This window comes from Micropterus salmoides, unplaced genomic scaffold (genome assembly GCF_014851395.1).
Source record: "Micropterus salmoides isolate LMB-PRFRI ecotype aquatic unplaced genomic scaffold, ASM1485139v1 Ms_hic_scaffold_14, whole genome shotgun sequence".
Lineage (NCBI taxonomy): Eukaryota > Metazoa > Chordata > Actinopteri > Centrarchiformes > Centrarchidae > Micropterus > Micropterus salmoides.
In genome coordinates this window covers 14,764,661-14,788,022 of record NW_024040485.1, presented here as the reverse complement: position 1 = coordinate 14,788,022, position 23,362 = coordinate 14,764,661, and the positions used below count along the sequence as shown (strand labels likewise).

At 40.1% G+C, this 23,362-nt stretch overlaps 2 protein-coding genes across 2 annotated transcripts; one reads left to right on the top strand and one right to left on the bottom strand.

Moving 5' to 3' along the window:
• Positions 1-10,636: 10,636 nt before the first annotated feature.
• LOC119902035 (ATPase WRNIP1-like) lies at positions 10,637-20,715 on the top strand. Its single transcript, XM_038717912.1, has 7 exons — positions 10,637-11,314; positions 12,565-12,759; positions 13,942-14,180; positions 15,357-15,577; positions 17,487-17,642; positions 19,791-19,870; positions 20,010-20,715. The coding sequence occupies exons 1-7, from the start codon at positions 10,661-10,663 to the stop codon at positions 20,292-20,294; spliced, it is 1,830 nt and encodes a 609-aa protein (XP_038573840.1). The 5' UTR covers positions 10,637-10,660; the 3' UTR covers positions 20,295-20,715.
• Positions 20,716-20,768: 53 nt separating this feature from the next.
• LOC119902036 (chymotrypsin-like elastase family member 3B) lies at positions 20,769-22,618 on the bottom strand. The gene is made up of 7 exons (XM_038717913.1): positions 22,484-22,618; positions 22,197-22,368; positions 21,850-21,975; positions 21,480-21,616; positions 21,185-21,327; positions 20,948-21,100; positions 20,769-20,838 (listed from the first exon to the last, which is right to left on the bottom strand). Exons 1-7 carry the CDS (start codon positions 22,521-22,523, stop codon positions 20,821-20,823), a joined length of 789 nt encoding a protein of 262 aa, XP_038573841.1. The 5' UTR covers positions 22,524-22,618; the 3' UTR covers positions 20,769-20,820.
• Positions 22,619-23,362: the final 744 nt, after the last annotated feature.

Below are 23,362 nucleotides of genomic sequence, written 5' to 3'. Positions count from 1 at the left end.
TTATGTATACGATGCTCTACTCACCGACAAAAACATCCACTGATAACCTTCCTTAAAAGAGTATGGGATCAATTATAACTTAGCTCTTGTAATATGAGCGGAATACATGTTACCTATAAATCAAAATATGTATGATTTATTCAAACAAGTGACATGTGTTTATGTCAACTCACAGGTTAGAAACATACATAAAATTCCTAAGCAAACAAATAAGCACATAAGAGAATAAATGCTATAGTCCAAATAATTTAAATAAACTAGACGCCGCAATGCACCTACAGTTAGTTATGCAAGCTATTTCCTGGCAGTTTTGCCTTCACAAACTTCACAAACAAATTTCGCCCCCCTTACATTCATGGATGATAGGGTTTAGAAGGGAATCCAGCTTTTCTCAATCCACTATGAAATACTTTTGACAACAGAGGCACAGACTGCAAACTGACTCACAGTGACCAAACTCGCCTCATTCAGGGTGCAGGAACCGGGGAGGGGTGTGAACTTGGCAGATAAAGTGGAGTGGAGTGGGTTAGGTGAGGGAAGGGAAGGAGTTTACCTGTCAGCTCACATTTCATGACAAGTCATCGGATCCCGCTAGCATATTTACTCTCCTTCACTTGCGCAAGATGGCGACAGCGGAAAGAACAAGTAACTCTGTCGGGGCAGAAACAGATGGAAGTGAAACCAACCATCAATCACTCAGGGAGACAGAGACGCTCACACCTGTCGTTGGATGCCAACAGATGACAGACAACGCAGGTCATTTGCAGCATGTTGTGTCAATGCATGAACAATCTTTCTTTTGCAGTGGTGCGCATGGAGCAGACACAGAAACAGGATTATTTCCACACAAGCACTGGATTTAAAATATTTCTTTCCAAAAGACCAAAAGAAATGGATTCTGCCACACAGCATTTTCAAAAGTGTTATTTTGCTACATATTCATATTGTATCTTTCATTTCTTAAAGGTAGGGGGGAACATTAAGGATATCCAACCCTGCAGGGGATATAAACAGACCCTTGGCATCTGAGGCCTATGACATAAAGCAAATTATATCACATTCACTTTACAGTGAAACTAACACCAAAGAAAGTAACAGCATCATGATCGGTGCTCAAAGTCCTCTGTCACCGTCTTTGCCAAGAAGTGTGTGTACACACAGCCTGAGCACACAAGGTGGCAGCTGAGCAGTCACTGCCTTGTCTACTGGTGCATGATTAAAATGTTGTTTAGTTAATCTGACAGCAAGATTATTGGGATGTTTTGAGGCATTTGTCAAACTACATGAATGTTCAGAAAGCAAATAATAAACAAATAATTCCATATTTGTGTGTCTGTGAGGTGTGTGTGTGAGAGTTCTGGTTGACCTTGCAGTTTGAACATCAAGAGTGGAAAAAAGTTAGGTAAAATGATAGCTCTTTTAAATAGTAAAACTTCCAACTTTTAAGGTCACCATGCATCCTTTGCAACCCTTTAATTATAAAACCACTGTGATGTTGTTATTTTTTTGCCATCGTTTGATGATGAACTAATTGTTTTTTCATAGGTCAATGGACACCTGATTATAACCATAGAAAATTCGAGATCAAGACAAATAATAACAAAAATGTCAAAATCAAGGCCTCAGGGACATTTTCATATAACAGACATTCATTTTTTAATTAATATACACAGTTTTTATTTACCAAATAAAGTCATTGAGCCGTGATGGTAATGCTTCTATAAACACCGGTGAGAGCACATGGGAGCAAAAAGGCAAAAAAGTGCACTTAAATGCACACATTTTTCTGTACTTTGTCTGATCAGTACTTGTGGGAGGTTATATGCATAATGTGACCTGCATGGCCCTTGGCACTGAGACAAGGTGAACTGTTAAACATGGAGCACGACCTCCCTTACAGAGAACACAATGTCCTGGGAAGCATCGGGGCTGTGTGCTGTGGCTACTGTCCAGTCACCTCTCCAATCTCCACTCACACATCGCACAGGCTGCCAGCTCAGGCTATACTTTCCCTTGGAAACTTGTGGGCTTAAATGTGTGGCAGTGATGAAACTTAACTCCACTTGCTAATGTCTAAGACGTCTCTTCGGTTCTTTCCCCTTCATCTCGTGTTTTCTCATGGCATGTAAACACGTTTTGCTACTGCACTTTGACAGACTTTTTGGTCTCGAGTTTTTTCTAAAACTAACCAAGTAGTTTTGGTGCCTAAATCTAACCAAACCCACGATCTTTTCCTAAATCTAACCAAAACCATGATCATTTCCTAAACCTAACTAAAACCATGATCTTTTCCTAAATCTAACTAAAACCATGATCTTTTCCTAAATTTAACCAAACCCATGATCTTTTCCTAAATCTAGTCAAAACTATGATCTTTTCCTAAACCTGTCACACTGTGGGTGTGTCTGCTCTGCTTTGGTTAGTTTTCAGTTATTTGTAGTTTCCAGTATCTGTTATATAGTTAGTCTGTGTTTTGGGTTTCAGTCATGTCTTGTGTCTAGTGTACTCTGTGTTCTGGTTCTGTGTTCTCGTTTGGGTTTTGTCTGTTATGATCCCTGTGTTTTAGTTGGTCAGTGTTTGTCTCTTTACATGGGTTTCTGTTATTGTCCGAGTTAGATTCTTGTCTGGTATTTTGTTACATGTGTTCTGTCTGTGTTGGTTATTATTTTGCCCCATGTCTGCCTGTCAAGTGTTCCGTCTGTTCCCCCCAGTTATCACTCTTTCTGCCTGCCTCTCTCTCTGTTTTCCCTGTTGTCTCTCTGCCTGCCTCGTTAGCCTCATGTCACTCACCTGTGTTGTTCCCGCCCTGCTCGTTAGTCCCTGTGTATATAAGCCTGGTGTTTCTGTTTAGTCTTTGTCTGGTCATTACAGTGGGTTGCAGTTTGTTACTCCGCCAGTCCTATGGTTAGTTGGAGTTTGCCTTTTGAGTTCTTTTTGGATTATTTATTTCTTTTAGATTATTTGGACTCAGCCACTCGGTTTGTAAGTGTGCTCGCTTTGTGTTGCTATAATAAACCTTTTGAACATTACCTGCTCCGCTCTGAGTCCTGCATTTGGGTCCACAAACCTGCTCACCACACCGCTCCCTGACAAAACCTTATCAAAACCATGATCATTTCCTAAACCTAACTAAAACCATGATCGTTTCCCTAACCTAACCAAACCATGATCTCTTCCTAAATCTAACCAAAAACCATGATCGTTTCCTAAACCTCACCAAACCATGATCTTTTACTAAACATAACATAAGTACTGTTTTACACATACAAGGAATTTGAAACAACAAATATGTGCAATGTGCTAGATTTGTGCATGATATGAAATGAAGGAAAATTTAGATGTGCAGAGACATTTGCGTTATTTGAAAGGGGGGGAGTGTCAGTGGGAGACCCGGACCTTGTTAATGAGGCTAGCTGCGGACGGGAAGACGCTGTTTTTGTGGCAAGAGGTTTTGGTCCTGATCGTTTTGGTCCTGATGGACCACAGCCTCTTGCCAGAGGGGAGAGTCTGAAACAGTTTGTGTCCAGGGTGGGAGGGGTCAGCTGCAATCTTTCCTGCTCGCTTCAGAGTCCTGGAGGCCTACAGTTCCTGAAGTGATGGAAGATTGCAGCCAATCACCTTCTCTGCAGAGCCAATGAAACATTGCAGCCTGCCTTCATTCTTGGCAGTGGCAGCAGAGTACCAGATGGTGATAGAGGAGGTGAGGATGGACTCAATGATGGTGGTGTAGAAGTGCACCATCATTGTCTTCTTCAGCAGCCACAGGAAGTACGTCCTCTGCTGGGCCTTCTTGGTGAGGGAGGTGATGTTCAGCTCCCACTTGAGGTCCTGGGAGATGTCCACAGTGGTGACTGGGGAGTCACGCAGGAAGGACTGTCATCAGAGCATTGAGCTCCAGACTGTTCTGGCTGCACCAGGTCACCAGATGGTCAATCTCCCACCTGTAGGCAGACTCATCCCCACCAGAGATGAGCCCAATAAGGGTGGCATCATCCGCAAAATTCAGGAGCTTGACTGACTGGTGAATGGAGGTGCAGCTGTTCCAGGTGCTGGAGGATGAAGTGAAGGGCGATGTTTACTGCATCATCTACAGACCTGTTGGCTCTGTAGGCAAACTGCAGGGGGTCCAGGAGTGGGTCAGTGATGGATTTAAGGCAGAAACTGCATCTATACCATATATTAAGAAGGAGTTTCATTTGGACGCTTAAGTCCATAAATTAAAAAGGGTACGCTTTGACAGGCTTTCTCAATGCGTCGGTATTTGACACCCTGAGATAAGAACGTTTTGGCATTGGAACAGCAGCAGTGTTTTTAGCCATATTAGCATACACATGTAGCTGTAGAGTAAATGGTTATGAGGCAGGAGTGGTACTAATTTTTAGTGCATTAGATCTGCAACTCAAGATTATTTTCATAATTGATTATATAGCTAACAAAATGACTGAAAATAGTAAAAGTAAAATGTCTGTAAAAATTTCTTGGAGCCCAGGTTAAAACGTTTGTCTGACCAACAGTTGAAAACCCAAAAGCACTTCCATACAGGACTGCGAAAAGCAGATATTCACATGTGAGAAGCTGAAATCAGTGCATTTAGGGCATTTTTGTCCCCTACTATATTTCACTCAATTGATTAACTAATTGTTTTATCTCTATGGTGCACCACGGAGTTTCCCAAAGATTAAGTAGGCCTATATTTATTTTCAAAAATAGCTACTGTAGTACTTTTATTTCTATTCAGCACAACCGATCTTACTTGTACTTGAGATATAACTGCAGTCAGGTACAGTGCCTCTACTTGAGGAAGATATTCCCAGATACACTATTATTACCAGTAGCCTATGGAAATGTAAGAAGCGCTTTACACTGAGCATGTCATAAAGGATATTAAAGGTTGGTGACAGAATGCAAAGAAAGCTTAGTTACATACTCGTGGATCTACTACAGTAAATGTCAGTGTGGATCTCCTAAATGCCAAGAGAGGAATGGAAACACGAGAGGGTGAGAGGGCTTCAGCTTGTCTCTGAGGCGTACTATCATGGCATTAAGGATAACTGCAGTATGTGTTTATTTATAAAGATGTGTGGTGTGTACTCATACTGAGGCAAAATTCTCTCTGTTCAAATAAGCAGTCTACAATGTGAAACAGCTAAAGTGAGGTTGAGCCATTTCTAAAGGGTAACGGAATGCTAAATAGTATTCAGCATAAAAGCACTCCTGCGCTGATCTGTAAAAGGTTAATGTCTGTAGCTTTTCCTACCACATGCAATGCAATAGCAATGTCTCCATTCTACTACAGATACAGCAATGCTACATGACAGAAGCAACGTGGACATTTTTAATCACTAGATGGCAGCAGAAGCAGGATTTGCAAGCTGTGTTTCATCACCTTGAAACACTGCAGTGTGCCTGTCAGGCTCAACCGCCAGAGCTCACCGTACCGTCTCTAAACTCTGCGCTCATAAACACTACCAACCCCTTATCTCATGTTTTATCCTTCCTGCTGTTATCAGCAAAACACACATGAATCATAATTAACAGTCTCACATTTCACTGCTGAAAGGATAACCCACCATATGTTGGGCTAACTAATTCAATTAGATGTGATATTGAGCTGGAGCATACTATAGGAAAAGGGAGTACAAAAGTAAGCATATCATTGCCCAAATAATGCACAAATGAAATTAAACCCAAAACAAAGCTAAGAGCCTACGCTACATGAAATTTGATGCTACAACACAACAGCACCATGCCTCTGCTCCCTGCTGGCAACTCGTGTCTAATAGAACATGTGGGCTGGATCTTGCCCCTAGAATTCCAAGTCTTGTCGTGCATGAGTTATAAATCACGTATTTAAAGCCAACTGCACATCATAGCCTCTTTCAAGGAAACTAAGTATAACATCTATGAGAATAACTTCAACAAATAAAGAGAAAGCGAGAACACCAGCTGTCTCTGGTGCCCATTTTAATGACATGGCTTTAATTATTGTATGTAATTCTTCTGCAAAGTGCCATCTTTAACATACATTATTTTTTATGTTAGTTTTTTTTAACACACTGATGTTACAACTCTAGATGCTTCTAAGAGATGTAGGCAGTAAAAATGATGTGCAGTGCAATAGGAGGAGACAGAAAAAGAAACAAAACAATGTGTCAGTAAAGACTTTTTGAAATGACTATTCTTCCAGGACAGTAAGATTATCAAGTAAGGGAGGATGTTAAATGTTGGAGCTCCCCTCTGAAGATAGTCCAACATAGTTGACAGGATCTATAGTATTAGTTACTGATCAAGGCATTCCGTATAAAGTCCATCAAGAGGCATTCACACAACCATCCAATATTGTTCCATATTGAGAACAATACAATAGAATACGTAAGGTGATTTTCTGCAGTATACACTACATTCCTTACATACATTTCTCTGATGCTTACTGTAAAGGAACAAAACAATCATAAGTTTATGCCAACATGACCCAAACATGTTTTCTTCTAAAAAAACTTTTAGCAGCATGATAGACCTAGCATCCTATATGCATCTTATGCAGGTGTTAGCAAATCAAGCAAAGTCCTGACACAGCTGAGCTTTTGATCTGCATTTTCTCAGTAGGACTCGTAGTAACAATGAAATTACATGGATTTTCAATGGAATAGAATAGAAGAGAATACAACTTTACAGCCCTCAAAGGTAGAAAATTGTACTGGCCCATCTGGAAGTTCATTAAAACATAAAGACAACACTGACTATATGAAAGAGCATACTGGGAATTCTTGGTCCATCCAGCTGGTTCATTAGCTAATGTTTGAGTATTATTCAACAAGTCAAACGGCCTTGTATATACCTGAATGGCAGGTGGAGTGGATGCTCTGTGCCTCCTCCTGTAGCAGAGTAAATCGCACAGCCTGTGCCAGATGTAAGAGGCGACCAGACACATGCTGTTGACTAGCCAAATCTCCCAGCCTGTGACAAAGTTCTCCATGGCTTTAACTTTACTCTTCATCCTTCCTGCTATAGCCTTGCTTTTCCTATATTTAACTACTATGGACCTGTTGGAGCTTAGGGAGAACAGTCTCAAGTGGAGAGTTGGCGGAGATGACAGTTCCTTCCTGGGGTAAAGACCGCCCAAACAGTAATGCTTCATTATCCTCTGTTAATTCAGTCAACGCCCCACTCCCATCAGCACTTAAGAGCCAAAGGACGGTCACTTTGTCCTCGTGACAAAAAAGTGACAGGTGCCAGCAAAGGGTGTCTGAGAGACAAGTTCTCTCTCACTTTATCTTATCCTTCAATATTTTATTCTCCTCACTGAATAAACTATAAGACACAGTCCACCGAAAACCAAAATTACATTGAAAACTGAGAGAATTGTGATAGGGGGTCTAGTCTCCCTGTCAACACAAACACTTGGCTGTGGTGTAAATAAATAGCCTGTACTATTGGATTACCGCTCCAAATGTCACACAGACTGTGACATGGGGGCTTATACAGTCTCAACTTAGGCAATATTATATGAACTATTGTTTGACTCCTGAATGATAGCATGTTGTGTACATACAAATATAACAAATATTATTATGCCAATCCAAATGAACATTTAAGGCATAGGTTATTTAATAAATGGTATGGGATGGTATCTCTGAGGAGTCAAACCACTCTGTATTGTGCAACAATGATACTTTTGGTGTGAAAGCCATAAGGCTACAATGCATGCAAGAAAGCATCTTATGGCTGACAGTAGCCAATTACAGCTATTTACAGCATTTCTGGAAATCTCCCCTCCTCTGGCTTCACCACTGGCTCTGCCAAATAAAATAATGAGCTCACTTTTGGATGGGAGCTGTGCTCTCACTGCTCAAATGAATATCTTGGCTGCCATGGAAAAAAGCAAAACTGGTCTTTGATTACACACAATGTCTCAGTTTGCTTTATAGTACACTACTTAAATTACATCTGCGACATGTGATTAATTGAATCCCAGACTACATGCTTTACACTATTTTTGCCCACTCAGTTGGCTACATACCATTGATGAAATTGACATATTCAAAACTATCAATTTCCCCTGACCTTTGGCACTTACAGTATGTAGTGTGCTGAGTAGGTGTTCAACATCATGGTGTCATTTGTTACTATGGTAAATATTTATTTATTTATTAAATAATTTCTAAAAATACCTGTCTCAAATTTTTATTTGTACTATAAAGAGAGCATCAGCAGTGTAATTTCACATACACAGGTACAGCATTCCTCTTATTTAAAAATGTGACTTTTACCACCCTCTGCTGGTGCACCTGCTGGCATAGCATGAGTATCTTTTATATGGAATTTGGGAGCTACATGAATACCTCTGGATCAAACTTCATCTCCCAGAAGCAGCGCATGGTTTTCACCTTCTCCAAGTAGGGGAATAAGGCCAGCTTGGTCATGTTTCGGCTGTTGGCACACTGATGAACTGACTTCAGCTTGGCCATTCTCTCTGAGGGGGACACTTGGCTGCCAGCACTTTCCTTCTAAAATCTCTCTCCGCCTTTCCAGCCTGGTTGACCTCTCTGGTGTGTTTCTCTTGGGTCTTTTATCTGAGCAGAGAAGTAAACAGAGAAAGGCCGCCGCTAAGTACCACTACGTTTGTACGAAAATAGCTGCATAAAATCAGCCTTCCTACAAATGCTAAAATACTTAAGTACCATAATATTGTAAGTTTGTAGCTTCTGTAAAGGAGAACCTTGAGGGTCTTGCATGGCATTGAAACCAACAGATATTTAGCCATTGTTAAAATAAAGCAAATCTCTGATGAACTGGCCTTGGATGATTCATGAAAAAGATAATCAAGCTTGTAAAAAACAAAATTAATAGAAAATCTAATGGAAATGCAAATTAAAATTCTACTGGTTAAAGTCACTTATTTCTCTTTTCAAATTGTAATTTCATAATGGGTGTATGTATTAATTAACCTCTCTTTTAATTGGTTAATGTCACTATTTTTACATCCCTTTTAATGTAACCTATTTTTCAATGAATAAATCCCCTGGTTCATTTTTTAATTACAAATTTGAATTTAAGCTTCTAGCCTTTTACCCCCGTTCTTCACACTCTCAGCGCAATTTGTAATATTCTGTAATACTAGGTTTGCTGTGTAGTAATTTGATTAAACACATAGGTATATGCAACACACAAGCACATAACTCCCTCAAGATTAGGTAATAAAAGAGCATCCATAATAAGGACCTTATCATTTCAATTCATATTACAATATGGGTTGTGGTGGCGATCCACCATTGTGTCCCTTAGCAAGACACTTAACCTCTAGTTGCTCCAGAGGTGTGCGACCTCTGACATATATAGCAGCTAAATGAATAAATGTAAATCTCTCCGCTTTCAACAATACTTGTACTATAGTATTTTCTTCTCATGCCACTTTATACTTCTACTCCAAGACATTTCAAAGGGATATACAGAACCTTTAACATCAGTACAATTATTTGACAGCTGTTACTAGATATTTTACAAATTAAGCAGCAGATGAATCCATAATTAAAATAATCATTAGTTGCAGTCTTAAACAAAATAATTAAAATTAGCTCCACCTCAATAATTATTTTACATGAATGAAGGAGTAATAATAATCTAATGATATAATAGTATAAAGCTGATGATACACAGAGCAACTTTTAGAGCAATGGTGCTGGGAAATGTTGCCGTCAATTCTAATGATTAAAGATTTCTACTGTAATCCCCTTCCCCCACCACTCCGCCACCCACCCCGCCCTCCGCTATCCGTTCAAAACATAGTCAGACTTGCCACCAACAACATTGCTCAAAAAGTTGCCCCCCTTGTATCATCAGCTCAGCAGTCGAAGGAAACACGTTTCTGCATTGAGTACCTTAACTTTTAAGTACATTTCCTTGATTATACTATATTTTTACTAAAATGGACAGAGTATTTGTAAGTTTGGTATCATGCTATAGGACCACCACTGACCTGATTGGTAATCTAGCCAATCACATATCAATTAATGCTTTAAAATTTGATTTATTGTTTGGTTAAATTGTTCATTTGTTAGGTGTTCTATCACTATAAATGTATTTTTTATTATGAACAAACTTGAATAGCTTTATTATTTGCAAGAACCCTGAGGTTCTCCCTTTTGTCTTTTTTTTTTACACAGTCTAAGGGTCCTCTATGCTCCAGGCCTGTTAAAGTTGCTGCATTCAGGTACTAAAAGGAAAAATAGTATTCCTTGACCCCCATTAAACACAGTGCGTTACAGTCACACAGTTTATTTGCAACTTTAGCAAGACTTATACTCCAAAAGGTTTAAACAAAAACGACTCCTCTCCCACTCCGGGGTGTCCATCCTTATGTAACGTTGGACTGGTGTTTGTTCCGAAAACCATAAGCTAGACCAAAAATATGCTAATGTCGGACTATTTCATCAGCACGCGAATGCACACAGACAGCGAAGAAATGAAAGGAAGTCCACTAAAAAAAATAATTAACAAACTATTGATATAAAATAAATAGTAAATATTATATTCAACTAACAAACGTTGCGTTTCGCAATAACGTTTAGACAAAAACAACTTTCTCTGGTTAACGTTAGTGTTAATCTCCCAACAGTGTTTGGTCACGTGATTAAAGGTCAAAAGTTTAGCGGGAATCAACATGGCGAGCGACATGACATCTAGCGTCACAGCACCGGACTCGGTGCAATGTCCCGTTTGTTTTAAAGACTTTAAACCTGCTACAATTAACGGACACCTCGACGCGTGTCTGATGAAAAGCGACAGCAGTCAGTCTACAATGAACGAGAGCGAGCCTCCTTTAAAGAAAACTCGCATCAGCGCCGAAGCTGAACCACCCAGTCCCAGTGTCAACAAAACTCTGGCCAGCTCCTCCTGCGTGGCTGGGACGCCTTCATCTTCGGTATTTTCTCTATTTCAGGCCAACAAGAGTAAAGTTTCAGTTCAAAGTGAACGAGGCGGGATGTTTTCAAGTAAACAAACTGCTGCCGCTGCTGTCAACAAGGGAGGTAAAGTGAACTTGCTGAGCGAGGCAGAAGCTGGACCAGCAGGTACTGAGAATCTAAAGAGCCAACCCACAGGATCAAACGGACAGACTTTGAAGTCATCAAATGATGTGTCGCCACGGACGCTGCTAACAATAGACAAGCCTTTGGCTGAGATACTGAGACCAAACACACTGGAGGAATACTTCGGTCAAAGTAAAGTTGTAGGCCAGCAGACACTCTTCCGGTCACTGCTGGACTCCCAGGAAATACCATCCCTGATCCTCTGGGGGCCACCTGGATGTGGAAAGGTGTGGTGATGAAGCACCCCCTACCCTCAATTACTTCCCTCTCTGTTTTATGTGTAATACTACAACAGCCTACTGCTTTAAAAACAATTTAAATCTTGAAATTACATATACTCCTTGCTCATTAAAAAAACACTACACTCTATGAATAAGTAGGTAGGTAAATAATTATCTTCAATTTAGTCAGTTTATATATATATATAACTGACTAAATTGATCCTGTAACAGCCGTAACTTATTATTTCCATCATTGGTTAATCTGCTGATTGTGTTATCGATTCGTCACTTGGTCTACGGAATGACATAAATAGAGAAAATGTAATTTGCTTGCAACATAGATTATTGGCATTGTCTTTATTTTAATGGAATGTTCGATTATTTAATCTATCAAATGTTAGGAAATAGGTTTAGAAAATGTCCATCATGACATCTTTAATGATGAGCGTCCCTCTAACAGTTCAAAAGCAAAAGATATTTCATTTACAAACTTGAGAGGAGAAGCAGCAACCAGTGAATGTTTTTTCTTTCTTCTTGCTTTCTTTTTTCTTGATAAATTACTTCAACAGTTAATTAATGATAAATATTGCTGTCAGTTATCTATCTAATTAGTTCACCACTAAGTAGCCAGTAGTTCCTACAAGCAGTAGTAGTGCTAAACAGTATCCTGTTTCTTCAGCTAATTCACATAACTTAAAACACATAACTTACTCTTTATTCTTTAACTAAAACTTAAGATACTGCATTTTCACTTATTAGCATTGATTTCTTTTCTCTACTGCATTTGATAAAATGAGAGTTGAAAGAGTAAGCAACCTGAATACAGCATGTTAATGACTTCCCTGGTATGTCAACCTACTGGGTTGGATCGTCATACAGCAGCTCGCCATGCTCAGACGTTGTCACCATGCTTCAGTTACACTTTGCCTCTTTAACTCCGTCTGTCAGTTGTCTTGCAGTGTTCAGGTTTCACAATTGAGGCCTTATTTTTGGAGCTTGTCAGAAGGATTTGCGGAAGACTAGATTTACGAGTAAAGGGAGGTGTATTATATGACCAGGAAGATCAAAAACTGGAGATCAAAGATGCTACATAGGTGTTAATAATTATTAACATACTCCCCACATTGATAAGAAGGAAATGTTTTTCTTGATGTGTGGTAATGATGGTTTTGGAGTTTAGATTCCAGAAGGCATAGCAAATGTTTTTTTGTTTTTAAAAGTAATCTAAATCATTTCTATGTTTTGTTGTCTTTCAGACCACTCTAGCTCACATAATTGCCAGCACCAGTAAAAAGAAGGGAACAGCTCGTTTTGTCACTCTGTCCGCCACCAGCACGTCCACCAATGAAGTCCGGGAGGTGATTAAGCAGGCGCAGAATGAGCTCCGACTGTGCAAGAGGAAGACCATCCTGTTCATTGATGAAATTCACCGCTTCAACAAATCCCAGCAGGTGTTGAGTCAGAAAGATGTTCTCTGATGTGTTTGGATTGTGAGCTGCAACTCCAAATTCCAGCCAGTATTTAAAATAACTATTGCGGCAGAATGAAAAAAATGGTTTTTAATAATACAGTTTATTATTATTATTAAGCTTGCATTCATATTTTTCTTCAATTTCTGTGTCAAATAGGTTGAAGGAATAGTTCGCATTTTGGGAAATATGCTTATTCGCTTTATTGTTGGGGGTTACATAAGATGATCGATACCTCTCATGTCTGTCAGTTAAATATGAAGCTACAGCCAAGAGATGGTTAGCTTAGCATAAAGACTGGAAACATAGGGAAACAGCTAGCCTGGCTCTGTCCAAAGGTAAAAAAATAAATTTAAAAAAGAAAATTACAAGTTGTGGTTCTAAGTAGGAATGTGCTGAGCCCACTTTTTCAGTCCTGATACTGATACCAATACCTGGGCTTTGGGTATCGGCCGATGCTGAGTACCCATCCGATAAGCTGTATTCCTCACTGTGAGAAAGTGACAGAGAATCACACATGTAAGGCTTAACTTAAACATTGCTTCTTAACTTTGTAAAACAAAAAGCTATGTAGCCATCCTAGCAAAATGTTCGGGTCTACCGGCGCACTGCTGACGCATCATGTAGTACGCGTGTAATTGAACTGATTAGATCGGCCCGCTTTTCACCGATACCCAATCCAGCTATTTGAGTCAGTATCGGGCCGATATCAGTATCGGATCGGTGCATCCCTAGTTGTAAGGGGTTACATGCTGGGCCATTAACAACTATCATGAGAATGTGCTCATTTAAAAGTTAAATTGCCAACACATACAGCAGCTCATTCAGGGTCTGTATGCTTCCTACACTTTAACTTTCTAACTTCCTACACTTTAACTTTTTAACTTTAATTCTTAGACTGTGTGTAATCTTGTGCTACATGACAGTAAATCCCTATGTCAGCTAGCAAGGATGCTCAGTCATGCTTAATGAGCTGAAAAGAATGAAAGCATGAAAAGACGTAGGAATGCTACTGTTGTCAGTTACTTTCATCATCGTAGGCAAATAAAACAAAGAACCAAGAGTAATGATAATAGTCAAACAAGTACTTACTATCTTGTCATTTCATAGATGGTCACTGTTTTCTGTCTCCTTTTCTCTCTGTCTATGTATGTGTGTCTGTAGGACACCTTCCTTCCTCACGTGGAGTGCGGGACGGTCACTCTGATCGGGGCAACCACAGAAAATCCGTCCTTCCAGGTGAATGCCGCCCTGCTGAGCAGGTGCAGGGTGCTGGTTCTGGAGAAGCTCTCCGTGGAGGCGATGGGCTCGATCCTGGACAGGGCCGTGGCCACGTTGGGGATTAGAGTCCTGGGACGAGATCCAGCAAATCCCAAAGATGAAGACCAATCAGATGGACACGAGTAAGTGCTCCCCTGGAGATTGAGCCCTTAGTGTCCTTCATCATGAACAGGTGTCACCCTGCAGCTCAAAATCCTTTGGTTGAGTGGGAGGCTTGTTCTCTTCTGTTCCTGGCTTATCCTTCAGTTGGATAATATATATGAGGAGTGTACTGGTTGTGATTGGAGCAAGAGCAATCCCCCCCAGCTCTGATCTGGCCTGATAGGCTGAAAGAGTAGAATTAGCAAATGAGTTGGAGACAGTGAGACAAGTATTAATGTCTGGTATGTGATGATGAACCCCACAGATATAATCAAATATCTGTGTCATATGTATTATTTAGGATATACTTAAACCTATACTTAGCTAACTTGTCATGTTATTGGATTTCTCCAGAATGGTAAACCCCCCTTTAAGTGTACATTATCATGCACTTTTATAAACATCATAAAAGTGCAAAAGCATCAAACCTCTTTTAAGTATGTGGTTGTGGTCTTATCCACTATTATTATCAGTTAGGTAGGGTAGATAAAAGAAACACCTCTCTGAATAGCGCAATACAATTCACTAGCAACACAAACTACAGCCTCCAACAGCTCTCCAGAACTGTTTCAACATTTAAACCTTCATGAAGGTAGGATTTGTTTATTGCAGGACTGATTATTAGACTGCATTAGTTCTAACCAGGTGTATCTAATAAACTGGCGACTGTATATTATTTTATACATGAAATTGAATATACATTTGAAATTGTTAACTGTTATATGGTGATGGGAAAACAAGTCTAATGTACCTTTTCCTACACACTAATTTGTTTGTTTTTTGTGTTGTGTTGTGTGGTTTTTTGTTTTTTTGTTTTTTTTGTTGTTGTTACACTTGAGGAGAGTGCAAGCATTAAGGCAGGCACGAAGGATATTGATGATGCTCCCTGTGCATACCTAAAGAGAGTCGCCTGTGGGTTGAATTCTATCGCCCTGTGAGGTACTTTGGGTTTTCAGGAGCTAAAAATCAGTGAAGTCTCATCAGCAAAGACAATTTGAGATGAGGATGGTGATGTCTTTGGCACATCTAATGTAAAATTCAAATTTCCTTGGTGGATTCCTAGAACAATTGTGTAATATGCTGCTACAAAAGGAAGAATATATTTAAAAGTATTGACACTGATACAATGTATCCGATATATGTTACCATTTTCCTAGGCCAAAGATTTTCATTGAACAAAAAGCTCTGGACACCATAGCCTACCTTTGTGATGGTGACGCAAGAGCAGGACTCAATGGTCTGCAGCTTGCTGTTCAGGCTCAGGTGAGCTTGTCCCGGCCCAAGTCATTAGGACAAGATGGTTCTCGGGAAATACTGGTGACGGAGGAGCACATCAAGGAAGGTCTTCAGAGGTCCCATATTCTCTACGATAAAGCTGGTAAGGCCAGATGGGCTTATTTTGTCAATGTTGCAGTTGTTACTAACCAAAGTAACCCCTGTGAATCCCAATGATCTGAGGTGCAACTTTAGGGCACCTTGGATTTACCAAAGCACCCAGTAACTTATAATATATTTGTAGTAAAGCACTTTTACACGGTTCTTTTCTGTTATTATTAAGTGTTCCTGATGAGGACAGGAAAAAAAATTATTATTATTCTTTTTAATTTGGTTCCCGATTACCAGCTTTCTCTTTGATAAGAAGGTGCAAAATATTTTTTTGTTCCAACTTTATCTCGAAATGTATTGCTCAAATACCCAATATGACCGCGGTTTAGGGCTCGGCAATTAAACAATAATGATAATTATCGCAATATAATTTTCCTCAATAACAATATAATAAATGTTCAATATATCATCATTAAATATTTGCTTTAATTCATTTGAATCACAAACCAATTAGCACTTAATTTTTCTATTAAAATATTTATTTTGTTGAAAAAGATACCTCAGACTTGTGAAGTGATCCACTGTTTGGCATCAAGTGTTTGTCACATTCTGACCATAAAGAAAATTTAATCATTTAACCATCTGGTTTCTTCAGTTTTCACTCAGCAGCAAAAATCTGCCTTTAAACTTGAAAGAAATAATGATTTGACATATCGTGATAATTATCGATATCAAATGATACGAAATGTTTTTATCGTGATAACATTTTTGGCCACATTGCCCAGCCCTACCCGGGTTTTATATTTTACTGTGATGTTTACAGTTTTGTATATTTAAAAATTTGTACTTGCGATGACAGATTGGATCACAGGCTTGTTCAAATACGCCTGGATGGAAGTTAATGGCCATCTGTAATTTATAAAACACTGACAAAGCCCATTTTAAAAGGATTCATGCAATAGTAGGCCTGGTACAAAGATGGTTTCAACAGAATCAAGAAGCGCCTTTTAGGATTATTAAAGGGGGCGTGTGCCAGACAGTTATCAAAAAATATTTCTGCACATTAACACAATGCTACATATTTCACAAATCCACATCTTTAAATCCAGACTGTTTTAGTAGAACACCTGCCATCAGTAGCTTTACTTTAAACATCTAAATAACTTGAACTTTTTAACTTAACAGCCGTATCATATTACTTCCCAGAAACTGTGATCGCTGTTCTGTCACAGGACTTTCACGTGAAATGCATTGAATAAAAAACTCAACAATGCTTATAACCTGGGGGTGTTTATAGCTGTGCTCATGGTTGGTTAGGAGTGCCACATGTGTGTTCTGTGTGTGTGTGTGTGTGTGTGTGTGTGTGTGTGTGTGTGTGTGTGTGTGTGTGTGTGTGTGTGTGTGTGTGTGTGTGTGTGTGTGTGTGTGTGTGTGTGTGTGTGTGTGTGTGTGTGTGTGTGTGTGTGTGTGTGTGTGTATTATAGTACACACATTTAAGTAGAGCCCCACAAAATGATATATAAAACTATGACTGTGCTAAAGATTGCTATGCTGTACATCCATAAAAGAAGAAAACACTATAATTTGGTATTTTCTTAAATGCAATAGCTAACTAAGGTATAAGATCAATGTTATTTAATCTTTCTATGGATAACTCTCATTCACTCTTTCATCCTCTCTAACTTCATCTGTCCTCTACACTCCCCTGTTACATAACACACCAGCTGTCCCAAAAGACTGAGATTTACTGTTCCCTTTACAGGGTCATGAAACTCTGCCTCAGCTTGACTAATGACTTTAATGGATTCATTATGGCTGTAAATGGTCTGATCTGATTGTTCTTTTGTTTCTTTGTGCGTTTCTTCAGACCATTGTGAAAATGCCACCTGAAGAATGACACGTCTCATTCTCTTGCCACATGTATTGATGTTTTTGTGTTTGTTTGTGTGTGTTACTCAAAGGTGAAGAGCATTACAACTGTATCTCAGCGTTACATAAGTCTATGAGAGGATCCAATGAGAATGCGTCTCTCTACTGGCTGGGCCGCATGCTGGAGGGCGGTGAGGATCCTCTCTATGTGGCCCGCAGGCTGGTCCGCTTTGCCAGTGAGGATGTGGGCAAGTGAAATGATTAATTTTATCATCATTACTTTTGGTCATTTACTGTATTGTTATCTTTCAGTATGTAGCTGGCAAGTGGACTCACCACTTAATAAAAACGGCAGCTGTACAATGTCTATTTTTGGTTGTTCAGAGTGATTATTGCAGATGGTATGAGAGATTTCTTGTAAATGTTTTTCCAGGTCAGTGGAACTTTATATCATCTGCCTGATGGCAGTAACTGGAAAGAGTGGTGGAGGGGGCGAGAGGGGTCCTCTGTGACCAGGGTGGCCTTCCTGATCACAGAGCGGTTGTACAGTTTAGATAAGATGGTTTGGGAACACAGGTGGAATCCAGGAGGTGCTGGAACTACCTTGTGAAAACTCCACCTAGCAGAGTGGAGCATTCTTTGAGCACCCTGCCTCTGAGCCTGTCAGGGCTTGCGGCCTTATGTGTGTGGACCCTTTGTAGGAAGGAGGTTACCAGATGATGGCTTGGAGGGAGGATCTGGGGGTTGGGCAGTTCAAGGTGGTTTGAGTGCTGCCACTGTTGAACAGGGTGAAGAAACTGTTTAACTGCTCTGCAAAGGGTGGGATCTGTTTGGGAGCTCTGCCCATTATGGTGTTTAAGCCCTGCCATGCCTCCTTCGCATTTTCAGAGGTTAGTTTCTGATCTACCTTGTTCTATCTTGTATCCTAGCCAGCTTGTTCTTCATCCTGAACTCCTTCTCCAGCTCTCTCACCCTGAGCTTGTCTCCTTTCAGAAAAGCTTTTTTTATCTGGCCCAGGAAGATTTTCATGTCCTTTTGTAACCCATTTTTTATTGTTTAGGTAAATAGTTATTTTCTTGGTGGGTGTCCTCACAGAATAAAATGTAAGAGGTAGGTACATATTTAAGGGCATGTGAGTCCTCACCACAGTCCTTAAAAAGACATTCCCCAGTCTCATTTCAGAAAAAACCCTTACATTTTCAGATGTTTCTTTATTCCAGACTCTGATGGATTTTGGGTTCACCTGTTTTAAGTTGTGATCTATATCTTGGCAGAAGTAAAATGGATTGTGATTTTGAGATGTAGGCATTTGTGATGCCAGTATGGTCTTCAGTCTGGTGGGAGTTGTGACATATTGCTCTAGGTTGGGTAAATGATTGGTGTCCACCAGTTGAAGCACTGGCTGTTCTCCAGTCTGACTGACAGCTCTGTTGTAACTGTCAGCTATGTGTTTTGCAGCTGGATTAAAATCGGGCCCTGGTACATACACTAAAATGACAGTGATCTGAGAAAACTCTCGGGGTAAGTAGTGAGGTCTGAAGGACACAGTCAGCAGCTTATAATGCTTACAGCTCCATGTCTCTGTCACTGAAAAGTTTGTTGCCCACTTGCTGTTGACAGCCATGCAGAGCCCGCCCCCAGTTGACTTCCGTGTATCTCTGTCAAAGCGAATGATGTTAAAACCATCTAGTTGAAAGTCTGTATCCTCAGAGAGCCATGTTTCTGTAAAACAGAACAGGCTGGTTTGCCGATAATCCCAATTGTGCCTGACGAGCGATGAAGGTTCCTCAGTCTTATTCCATAGCGATCTCATGTTTGACAGGGTTATCTCAGGTAGAGATAGCCGGCTGCCTCTCCTCCTTAGTCTGTTGCATATCCCTCCACTGGAACCTCTTTTCCTTCGAATACACTTCCATTTTGTTCCCAAAATAATTTTATTGGTTTGGATGGATACGTGTGCTGAATCCGGCTGAAGGCTGTTTAGCTCCAACAGGTGATCCCATGAGTAGGTGAGTCTGTCTGGGTTGATGGTGAATGGCGGTGCTGGTTGTACACAAAGTCCATTTGCGTGCCATTGACTGGTAATGATGAGCCAGAGGAAGGCCAGATAAAATACTGTTGCTGTTAACGTCCTGAAAAGACAACGATAAAAACCCACCATAAAGACAATTAAACCTACATAAAAACATGCACACACCAAGCCTTGTCCGGAGTCGCTCTGGCAGGGTAGCACCCCCTACACATAACCATTAAACTGTATGGGAACACTATATGAGACCATGGACAGCTAGTGCTATTTCAGGAAAGAAAAATATTACTCCGCTGAAATGCAGCGGACAGCGTATCTTTTAATGTAGTCTGATTGGATGGCCTCCGTCTCATGTTGTCTCTCTCAGGTATGGCAGATCCCTCCGCTCTTCCTCAGGCTGTGTCCGCCTTCCAAGCCTGTCACTTCATCGGGATGCCTGAATGTGAGGTATGCTTACCTGAGCAATCAGTGATGAGTTTTTGAGTCTTTAACCGTGACAGATCAACCTGATCTCCAGCCAATCTTACAATAATTCCCGGTGTCTTTACCTCTGTTGCCCTCCTTTCTTTCATCCACGGCCCAACAGGTGATCCTGGCTCAGTGTGCGGTCTATCTGGCACGAGCACCCAAGTCTGTGCAGATCTACAAGGCCTATGCTAACGTGAAGGCCTGTTTGAGGAACCACAAAGGTCCCCTGCCTCCTGTCCCATTATTACACCTTCGCAACGCCCCCACCAGGCTGATGAAAGAACTGGGCTATGCTAAAGGCTACAAATACAATCCAGCCTTCAGCGGCCCAGTAGAGCAGGAGTACTTACCTGACGAGCTGCAGGGAATCGACTTCTTCACCTGGACTCCTTCAGAGCCATGACGATCTGTTGTAATGACTTGCTGCAGCGTGTTGAAAACCAAGGCGGGTGAATGAAAACAATCTTGTCCAATGATCAGTTGTTGGGATATAAAGTACATTTTATGTACTGTAGCTGCTAATCCAAAATCAACCATCATGTTCTGTTCAAATTTCTTAACAATTTTACTTTAGTCTGTTTTTGAGTACTTTATAAAAGATAAACAAACCATATACACTTAATTTACTTCTAGATATGTTCATAATAAAGTCCATTCCAGTCCATTCAAATTAATAACAAAAAATGTATAATAAATATACACAGCATGTCTTTGTATTTCCATAACAGATCTTTCATTTTTTATAGTGTTAAATATGTTTTTGTTTCTTTGTTCTGTCCTTTTTTCCAGCATTGTTTAACCTGATTAAAATGTTTGTTTCTTTATGTTGTTATCTGTATATATGTTGATTAAATACAAGAGAAATATAGTATGAAAATGTCATTAACACAGTTTATTGATCAGCCACTTCTTCAGTTGTGGAAATGTCTTCAGTTTTGGGCCATGGTCTGAAGGGAAATAACACCGGATTAAGCCTCTACACTTCATACATAGCAGATATTCACTATGTCGTCATGTAAAGTGATTGCGTATTGCTATTTATGTGGCTTCCCTCACCGCACTGATCCAGGGGATGAAACTGGCCACCCGGGTAAAGACTGTGGGCTTCCGAGGGGTATTACAGCCCCGTCCGTCAACAAAACTTGTCACTCCTTGTACATACCACTTACCATCGCTGCCCTTACAGTTCAGAGGGCCTCCAGAGTCGCCCTGAAAGACAATGGAAGATATTAGAGCAATTCAGAACAGTGTTTGTTTCACACAAAGAATGTCGTTGTTTGGGTTGTTCCTCACATGGCATGCTGACTTGCTCTCTCCTCCTGCACAGACCATTGTTGTCTTTGCTGAGCTACCCCACCAGTCACTTTGACCACAGATACTGTGATCCACCACAGGCAGTAGGGCCTGCTGTAGTGTAGTTGCCAAAGGACCACTAGCTAAAGAGAAAATCACAAAAGAGCAACTGGTCACTTAAATAATATTTGATACATTTCTGCAGATGTCAGAGCAATGACATATTTTGATTTGCACAAAGGTGCACTACACCCCTCATGAGCTGAGTGTTAGCAGACTGGGTGGCAGGTCTTACAGTAGAGACGACCCCAGCCTGTGACATGGCAGGGCTGGTTGTGGGCAAGAGAAACCCCATTCTGTGGCAGGCAAGCCAGCTGAACTTTGTCATTGATAACAGCACTTTTCTCCAGCTTAAGTAGGGCAATGTCATTCCTACATAACAGGATGAACACACAAAATGTCCACATGTCAATAATTATATAGTTTAAATTGCTTAGAGAGTACTGGTAGATACAGATGGTGTATTCATTTACATTTACAAAACTTCTATTTACTCAGCTGCTGTTCAACAGAAATTCTCAGGCTTGGCACCTTTTTCAAAGACATATTTACTGTGTTTCTTAATCTACCACAGAGCTGGAGTGGTTATGTTGATGACAACCTACCCACAAGACACACAGTTATTGTTCCATTTGGGATGGATGAACATTTTTGCCACCATAATGGACTGTTCAGGTCCCTCCTCCTTGTTCATGTCATGCTCAGCAAGAACCACCCTGTACGTGTGAAATCTGAATAGGAAAATAAAAAACTATATGTCTTGTTAACACATTTTAAAGGTTAATATCTTTAATAACTTTACATAAGGAAGCGACTAGGTCAAAAAACCTAGAAATGTAATGTGACTGATGCTAGAAACACCACTTTGTTATTTTTTTTCATTCTTGAACCCAACATGCCATTTATTTTAGTTTTATAACAACTGTTTATCCACAAATAAACTTTTCCTCACGTGATGCAGTGTGCAGCAGTCAAGACCCAGTTGGGAGCGATAAGTGTTCCTCCACAAGTGGGAAAGAACGACTCTAAAGAAACCTGCCATGGCCAGCTGTATGGAAGGGCTTCTTCCCCGTTCACCACACGGGTGGTGTTGGGCTGGTAGATGGGTACACCACACCCAGACACTTTATTACAGTGAGAGACAGAACCAAGAAATGTATGTGACTTTCTCCCAAGTCAAATAAAAGATTGCTTCAAATTGACTTAAAAAAAGTAAAGTAATGTTTCATGTGAACTCACCGGTTGTAACAGCCAGGAGGAGGACAAGCACCAGTTCCATCTCTTCATCCAGAAGAACTGGCTCATCGCACAGTGTTATTCATGGGAAGCACTCCAACCAACACCAGTCACAGCCTGGGAGATTTCCTTACATTTTCCAGGTGGCTGCTGTGTATCAACATTGCGATTGCAGGCAATACCACTGTCACATTTTATCCACACCAATTGTGGGTAAAAGACTGTGGCAATCCTACAGTTGTTGAGGCTCTACCAAAGATTATTTTTCTAAACAGGACTTAAAATAACTATGCTTCTACATTTTAAGACTTTTTTCCAGGTTTTTAGAAGGGGAACTGCACAATTTCTTATAACAGCACTAATTAAGACAGAATCTTTTAAATAAACATGCAATTTAAGGGGGTTTGTAAATGATGATTAAGGCAGTTTGGTTTTTCTGATGGGCCATTTATTTCTGGATCCCATAGCAAAACACATGTCCTCATGGGTAAATTAATGAAAGGGAAAGGAAAGTATCCCATAAACTATTTTTGGCAATAAGGGTGTTTTAATGGGTTTAGTTTTTGCCTTTTAAAAACGTGTATACTGAAAATATATTAATATGTGTTAAAAAAAACCAACTCAAATTGATAATCAAGATTTTCATAACTAAAGGAACATGTTCGTAAATGCCTCTGAAATGTAGATGTTTTAAGGGGTTTGCCCCTGAGAACTTAATGATATATTAAAAAGTTAACAAAAGAAAACCCGGCAAATTCATTATTGAGGGATATGACAAATGTTCTCAATTCATGTGTCAATTAAGGGGAGTCTGGTACCCCTTAAAATCTACGTAATTTGTTAACAGTTTTTGAAATTAAGGTGTTTTTATGGGGTTATGTT

Coding starts and splice junctions, on each gene's coding strand:
- LOC119902035 (XM_038717912.1), top strand. CDS start 10,661: ATGGCGAGCGACATGACATCTAGCGTCACAGCACCGGACTCGGTGCAA. Junction 12,760..13,941: donor GCTTCAACAAATCCCAGCAG/GTGTTGAGTCAG, acceptor GTGTGTCTGTAG/GACACCTTCCTTCCTCACGT. Junction 15,578..17,486: donor TATTCTCTACGATAAAGCTG/GTAAGGCCAGAT, acceptor TGTTACTCAAAG/GTGAAGAGCATTACAACTGT.
- LOC119902036 (XM_038717913.1), bottom strand. CDS start 22,523: ATGGAACTGGTGCTTGTCCTCCTCCTGGCTGTTACAACCG. Junction 22,369..22,483: donor CCTCCTGGCTGTTACAACCG/GTGAGTTCACAT, acceptor ACTGTAATAAAG/TGTCTGGGTGTGGTGTACCC. Junction 21,976..22,196: donor ACTGCTGCACACTGCATCAC/GTGAGGAAAAGT, acceptor TTTCCTATTCAG/ATTTCACACGTACAGGGTGG.